The sequence below is a fragment of the Anticarsia gemmatalis genome, chromosome 2, assembly GCF_050436995.1.
Source record: "Anticarsia gemmatalis isolate Benzon Research Colony breed Stoneville strain chromosome 2, ilAntGemm2 primary, whole genome shotgun sequence".
NCBI classification, from domain to species: domain Eukaryota; kingdom Metazoa; phylum Arthropoda; class Insecta; order Lepidoptera; family Erebidae; genus Anticarsia; species Anticarsia gemmatalis.
The window spans coordinates 2,783,700-2,791,621 of record NC_134746.1 but is presented as its reverse complement, the minus strand read 5'-3'; the positions used below and the strand labels follow the sequence as shown (position 1 = coordinate 2,791,621).

Genomic DNA, 7,922 nt, shown 5'->3' with positions numbered 1-7,922 from the left:
CACAATAAAACAAGACTCCATCTTAATCCTTTGGCTTTATTCTAAACTTGCGAATCAGTATCGCGGTCACCGCTCACAAATTCAGTAGCATAACTCATACTCTTTCCGTCGCAACGTTAGTAACGTACAAATATATCACATAGTAAATAAAGCATTTATAACATATGTAAAGTAACAAGCTATCCGTTTTAACAAATCACCAGAGACATGACAGATGGCGAGGGAAAATGTATATCTTACAAACAATAATGATGTCATGTCAGCCTGCGATCACGGCGAGTGCAACCTGCGCCGAAACGTTAGCCATTTTAAGGTAAAATGCGTGTTCGCGTTAATTCTCGTATTCTATTATACATTAAACATGCAACAATAATGAACCTATAGTAGACATTAATTTGTCTTACATTGCTTAGTGTATAGTAATCAAATTAGAAGCTGACTTGCGTAAGCGACTTTCTTTAAGTAAATGTTCGTGATAGTTGACTGTCTCCGAAGTCCTACTTCTATAAGGTTGTTTTGTGGTCGCAGTCAGTGAAGCAGTCGTCAATTCTGCAAGAAATTGCAGAAGTTATATGACAGAAGACACATTGCATAAGGTTCAAACTAGCATGTTCAAAATTTTCTCAAACGTGTACAATCTCTCTCGCCGTCTCCTATACAACTGGTTCTTAAGAGTATAAATCAGGTCTCAATTGCAAGCTATCGTTAAGTGCTTACTTAGAATTAAGTTTAAGCGTCTCTCACATCCATTTCATAAGCACTGTTATTTAGAATAAGTGCACAGTTTCAACATCCATGTGTATAATATAACAAGCATTGTGGGACAAAGTAACGAATTTAGCTGCAATTTTGGGACATACTGCAATATTTACAAATGAGTGCCAGTTTCATGACTTATTGATAAGTGTCAAAGTGCCAGCAAATGTGTGAAAAAATCTGTCAATATTCCATTTGGCTAAACAGCCGACATTTATACAGTGGTGAAAGCAGGGCTTGAACCGTATTGACAAGTGACGTCACTATGCGATGGATAGTGACAGAATATGTTTTAAGGGTGATGACAAAATTCTGCTTGTAAAGCTAATCAATACTTATCTATAGCATAATGAAATCGGCTGTAAATATAATTTTATAAAGTTCAGTAAGGGATAGCTTGTCGAAAAAACTGCGCTACATTAAATAAATAAATAAACCAAATAGTAGGAATGCTAAACTAATAAAAGACGAGTTAAATTTAAAAATATTTATATTTAACGTAGCGTAGTTGTATCACATAAGAATCATTAGTGGTGCTAGTCACGATATTATGGCAGAGGCCGTGGGTACGGTCCATACGATCCTATATACAGTGGTTCTTTATACAAAGTAATAGTAAGTCTGGCTCGGTTCTTTACTGAAATTTACAATATTGATTATAAGGCGGGTCGTACACAAGGCTATGCAAGTCTTCCATACTCAACGATTTTAGTCTTCAAGCGACTACCGCGATACAAATCCACCTAATGGATTCTAAAATCGCTGAGTATACTCATAGGATATCTGCATAGTCTTTTGTGTACGAACAGACTTATTTCTGAACACTCATATACAGTTTTAAAATTGATTGAAAGTAACAAAACACTGCATAAGTAAATCTCACCTTACATAACTTTTATTAGTACGACAGTCAGCCCTCATTAAATCAGGCACTCATCGCTTAATGGCCAGTAAACGATCAGTTGGTAAGCTTTAGCGCGGTCATTCTATAGATAGGTGCTCTCATATTATTTAACCTGCCAGTCTCCGTATTTCGGAGGGCACATAAAAGTCGGTCCCGGTTGTTGTCAATTAAGATAACACACAAGACAGTTAAACCATGCCAAAGCCCTTTAAACGGCTTTACTTGCGGTATTAGACCACATGAAGAATAAATTAGCGAACGCGAATGACCAAGCTTGCAACGGCCAGTGTGTTACAGCGGTCGGTGTCGCAATTTCAGTAAAGAACCGAGAATTAATTGTTAATAACATAATAAAACATTTCTAAGTTATAATAATCACTAAAATTTTAACATACTTACAAAATAACTCTACATTAAACTATCTTATAATACACAGTAATTTTACTTCACTATTATATTATGTGATTCTTTTAATTAAAAATATAGGTGAGTACAAGTACGCTCATTTGATTTCATACATTTTCTTTAGAATTGTAGTTTTATGAAACAAAAGGAGCATATTTGTGAACATAATTGTTTGATGCGCCGGTCCGTCTCACAACCGAATATGGAATAAACATCGTGATATACTAAATGTTACTAGAAAACACATTTTATACAAGATAGCATTTATTTATGGATCAAATTAATTAATTTCGTCTGGGAATCGAACTCAAGACCACGCAGTGTGGTGACTACTTTGATCGGCTACTGACATCGTTCAACATCGCTGAAATAGTCAGTTTAAGGCTACAAGAGTCAAGCAAACGAAGGTCATAATCAAATGTATGTTTATATTAATTTTACTATTATTTAGATCTCCATATAAACAACCTACTCAACAATCGGTGGATGTTATAATTTTATTTATTAGTTTATAAACCTATCATAAGATGTTACTACAATACTGATCAATTCTTATTTATCATCACTTGTTTACATTTTGAGCAAAAGTTCGACAATAGGACATCAAATAACTAGCCATTTAGCTTTATGTATTTGAATAAATAACTATTTCTGGACAACTCACACACGGTCATCTGATTCCAAACTAAGCAGAGCTTGTACTATACAAAGCAACAATACGGTCCCTACGCCGATACAAGTATCGCTTTTCGCGGAACGGCTTGTTGTTAGTCGACGCGTGCTATAATAGTTTGATTTAGAAACACAAATGTATTAATTTTTATTATAAAGGTGCGTTTATGTGTTTTCTAGTAACATTCAACAGTTATAAAGTAATAATTTCGAGACACAATTATAGCTACCATTACAAAACAAAACATGCTATCATGGTCACGAACAAACTATCTACAATGATAAACGATAAATACTAACTTAAAATTTAACATTACTTTCAAATATTTATTAATAACACATTTTTTCAAAGCAGTTACTTTGTAAATCGTGCTATCTCTCTCTTTTATATAGGAGATAGATAAAGACAGCACGATTTAGAATAAGCACTTTATTCCTTGCACAAGACATTTCGACTTTTATAGATGAGTAATTTATCTTTACAATATGTTATTACATTTTTAAACACTTTTTTATTATTATACAGTCTACACACTAATTGGCGACTTGCCGATATGAGTCGACTTGATGTCAGTGTCTGTATTTAAAAGCAAATCTGTAAGTCGCCTATGTCATTCTTTTGAACTAAAGAGCCGTCAACAAAATATATTTTGGTGAATCAGTGGGTTTAGTGACTACTTAGAAGTTTCTTTTCTTTTTGGTTTTAAAAGACAACTTCCGCACTAAGAATAGTGCTTTTAAAATGTGTTATTAACATATATTTTAACAAAAAACAAATTAAAAAATAAAAGAAAATACTCAAGTCGTTATTGCACCCTTACACAATTTTATCCCGAGTCCGCTATTCGACATATTATATAAACATATACGCAGTGACATGTCAGGCACTTGCTTCAACTAAAATAACGAGCTCTATTGAAAATGGAAGTACTTATACTTTAAATTTTCACAATGGATATATTTTCGAAGCGTATATACCCGTATTTTGAACGTAGAAATGAAAACTAGGAATAAATGGATACCCAGCAATCGTCCGGTATCCGGTATCCGGTCTATACGGCGCGGCGGTCACTTAATCCGCATAGATATCGGATGTAAACGTCTAATAAAATCTATAATTCTTAGTAAGCCTACTATATACTACTGTTTCTTTGACAAAATGAAGATTGAAAATGTAAGCCATACATAGGATGGACCGCATGCGTGCGACTGTTCGTGGGTATGGCGTTGTACACATATTCTCGTCTCGTCATATACGAGTTTATACGCATCAAAAACTTACCCGTTGTGAAAATCAATTTGATTTACTGCTATGGCGACCAATTTTATATCTGATATATTTAATTATTCTCCTTTTAAAGTAGTTCTTTTCTAATAAACTCGATCATCTATTTCGACATCTAATAGTGGATAAATCTATACGCGTATACGCATTTAAAAACACGAACATTAAACAATTTAAAAGTTCTGAAACCTTTTTGCTTTGTTCGTTCGTTTGTGTTCATAATGCGTGTACGTACTAAAAACATCTAAGTTGGTTTTGAGACGTATTCTATAGAGGATAGGTTTCCAGTCTTTGTTAAATCTACATCGAGAATTACAGCCATAGTATAGTAGTAATATTTTCAACGCCAATATCATATAAATATGACAGTTAATGTTCTTGCACATATTATTGACAAGTTTCACAATTCATGAAGTATGAAGCTTGCTACAGACATATTCGGTTCGGCACGTTCTTTTCGGCACTATTTATCGAACAAACAAAAACCGACTCGACTCACTAGCTCGGCTTGTGCCGGTCGGGTTCATATACACATATTCAGTTTTGCCTCCCGACTAGGCCGATTAATGCCAAACCGAATATGTGTATGGCAAGCATCAGATAACTTATCTATACTAATATTATAAAGCTGAAGAGTTTGTTTGTTTGTTTGTTTGTTTGATTGTTTGTTTGTTTGTTTGTTTGAACGCGGTAATCTCAGGAACTACTGGTCCGATTTGAAAAATTCTTTCAGTGTTAGATAGACCATTTATCGAGGAAGGCTTTAGGCTATATAACATCACGCTACGGCCATTAGGAGCGGAGTAGCAACGAAAAATGTTACAAAAACGGGGATTTTTTTTTTCATTCTTTCTTATGTGACGCAAGCGAAGTTGCGCGGGTCAGCTAGTCGGCTAAATAAAATGACACTAAATGTATAAAAACAATGGTCAAAGATTCACCTGATTAAGCTATCTAGGGGTGAAACCGGGCCTTATAATATGAAGTTAAGTTAACTGTCGTATTTTTAAGATACTGGCGTTAATAGTTTCATAACATTTTCAATTTGCAAGTTTGAAACACATTTTGTGACGATCTTTTAGTAGTGGAGAAAGCCATTTTCATTTTAAAAAGTAGACACAATATGCTAGTCAAGTTAGACAAAACTTTTTTTAATAATTTCAGGAAAATTATCTTGATGTATTATTTGACTTTTAGGGTCCTTTTCAGGCTATACAATATTTAGTCGACATAAGGTGCAAGCTTTCAGTAATAAAAATTAGTACAACCAGTAATTCGTTTCTGAACATATTTTAACGTTTTTAACATTTAAGCATCCGTGACTTTAACATTTGCTTAGCACGTTCATTACCCTGTGCCGAAACGTCAAGCAATGGAAGGTGAAATGTACGTTTCGTTCGCTTATAATATATTTATTGATTGCCAACGAAAACACTCGTGACGTCATTGTCACTTAAAGCTGTTTTGACGTTTTATAAGCAGTAGCTAATTTGATTAGTAAATAGAATATTATAATGTGGTAAAAAAACACATATTTAACTGGAAATTAGTTTTTTGTCAACTATTACTGGTAGTCTTACCATCTTTATATATATAATTCTTCTGTAAGTGTGTACGTCACTGAACTTCTCTTAAACGACTGGACCGATTTTGATGAAATTTTTTGTGTGTGTTCAAGGGATCTGAGAATGGTTTAGGTTCACAATTTTGTCCGCTGGTCAATGTTTTTTTGACGTGTAGACAGGACAACGTCTGTCGGGCCCGCTAGTATTTATGTATAGTCTTTTACACAAATATGTTCAGAAACGTATGTCTGTATGTATGTGTATCAGGTTACAGTGTATTTAGTGCGGTACCTACTCTTCTTATACGAAGGGTACTCGTACTGGTTGATCAGTCGCCGAGTGTTCATAAGTCCACGTGGTGGGGTGATGGAGTCACTGCCGGTAGTGCTGCCACTCCTGAAAGAGAAGAATTTAATAAAATACTGCCTTTTTTAGGATTTCATACATAAAGGGAATAAATTTCACTGTTTGTCTGTCTGCCTGTTACTAAGCTATATCTAATGAACCGTGATACTTAGACAGATAATAAAAAATGTACGTTCTGAGAAATCGTATTCGAAAAATATAAAAATCAACAAGCATAGCGTGTCGGTCTAGAGGTTTAACCCTTCTACTTTTACTCACACCCCACTCACATATCAAAGAAACGGGTATTTCTTACTATAGTTTAGAAAAAACTTAAAAACAGTATACTATCACAGGTCTATAATGGAACAAGTTTGACAATCAAGCCGTCTTCTTGATTGTCAAACTTGTAACTTAACAGAATTTACAAACATTAAGAATTCTAATTCTTGCATACAGTTTGAGTTTCAAAATTGTCTACTAACCAATTTCCCCTCTCTCTTCATTATTAATAGAATGTGTATCAGCACGTAGCAGCGCGGGCTCAGGTTCAGTCTGTGGTTGAACATCAGTAACTATTGGCGCGGCGCTGTGCTCGCGCTGCTCCCTGTTCTGTGAGTGTTGTGAGTGTTGTGTGCGAGCGTTGGCGGAGCGAGCGCGGCGGCCGCGGCGACGGCGCTCGTTGGTCACTGTGGCCACCGTGGGGGGCAGCAGGGGCTGGCGGTCGTCCGCTGACACGCTGGAAGGGGGGAGAGAAACTTTAGTATGTGTATCGTTGTTTTATTTGATGTGTGTGTAGATTGGACGCGTATTATTTACTAGCTGACCCGCGCAACTTCGCTTGCGTCACATAAGAGAGAATGGGTGAATTTTTCCCCGTTTTTGTAACATTTTTTTACTGGTACTCTGCTCCTATTGGTCGTAGCGTGATGATATATAGCCTTTGGACCAGTAGTTCCTGAGATTAGCGCGTTCAAACAAACTCTTCAGCTTCATAATATTAGTATAGATTTGGTAAAGCAAAAATATACGGGTCTGTTTTTATTATAATGTGACTAATGGAATCACACAAAAATATTTTCTTCTTCTTTTATGTTAATAGTAAATCCAGTTTGCGAATGAATTTTCGAGATGTGTATAAAATAACATTAAATTACATATTTAATTTTGAAGAAAATCGAATGCAAACTTACGTCTCCTCATTTGGATTATTTTGTGGTTCATTGTCTTCTGACGGTGATTCCTGAAACAATAGTTTTTATGCAAATATAATTTATTTATTTATTTATTTTCATCTGTTAAATACGTATGATATTTATGTGTGTACCTCATTGTTTTGTTCCCGGTTCCGCCTCAGTCTGTTCATGAAGCGCGTGGCTCGCACGAACGGGTTCTCGCGCTGTTCGTCGAACGTACCACCCTGTATAACAATAAAGGTATTAAATATTTTTAATACATTTATTTGTGTTCCACGAAACTATTCAAGGTATACGTATACGTCTAAAGTGAGCGATTCTAAACGTTATGAAGGTAAGAATTGAAACTAGTAGGAAAAATATGAGGAGCGTTTAAAAAATGGATTTAAGACGGTAAATTGATGTTTTCCATCGATAAATGGATCTCCTCGGTAAAACAAAATGGTAAAGTTGGTAAGAAGATAAGAATATATTGAACTAAGTCGGTGTAAAGCTATACTTAGTCGGTGGTGGTGTTACCTGCGTGGTGGAGGTGTCGTTGAGCAGCGGCTCGGTGTCGGTGGAGTCGGAGTCGGTGTCGGGGCGGCGGCGCTCGCCGGCCGCGAACACGCGCCGCTTGCACACCGGACACACGCGCCGGTTCTGCGTCAGCCACGGGTCGATGCACACCGCGTGGTACGCTGCAAGGATTACCGCGATGCATCAATTTAATTTTTTTTTTTTGACTAAACTTAATATCTTTTATCAGAATGGTAGTTTCTACCACTTTAACAGATTTTGTTTATGGTAGATAG

At 35.8% G+C, this 7,922-nt stretch overlaps 1 protein-coding gene across 1 annotated transcript in view; it reads right to left on the bottom strand.

Annotated features, from left to right (window-relative positions):
* Nucleotides 1-16: 16 nt before the first annotated feature.
* gzl (godzilla E3 ubiquitin protein ligase) overlaps nucleotides 17-7,922 on the bottom strand; it is a 31,186-nt gene continuing 23,280 nt past the window's right edge. The window contains exons 8-13 of the mRNA XM_076124192.1: nucleotides 7,648-7,808; nucleotides 7,260-7,352; nucleotides 7,126-7,175; nucleotides 6,418-6,671; nucleotides 5,883-5,983; nucleotides 17-549 (exon numbers count right to left, since the gene is read on the bottom strand). Coding sequence (XP_075980307.1) covers nucleotides 5,931-5,983; nucleotides 6,418-6,671; nucleotides 7,126-7,175; nucleotides 7,260-7,352; nucleotides 7,648-7,808 — 611 coding nt within the window. The 3' untranslated portion in view covers nucleotides 17-549; nucleotides 5,883-5,930. The remainder of the gene's footprint in view (nucleotides 550-5,882; nucleotides 5,984-6,417; nucleotides 6,672-7,125; nucleotides 7,176-7,259; nucleotides 7,353-7,647; nucleotides 7,809-7,922) is intronic.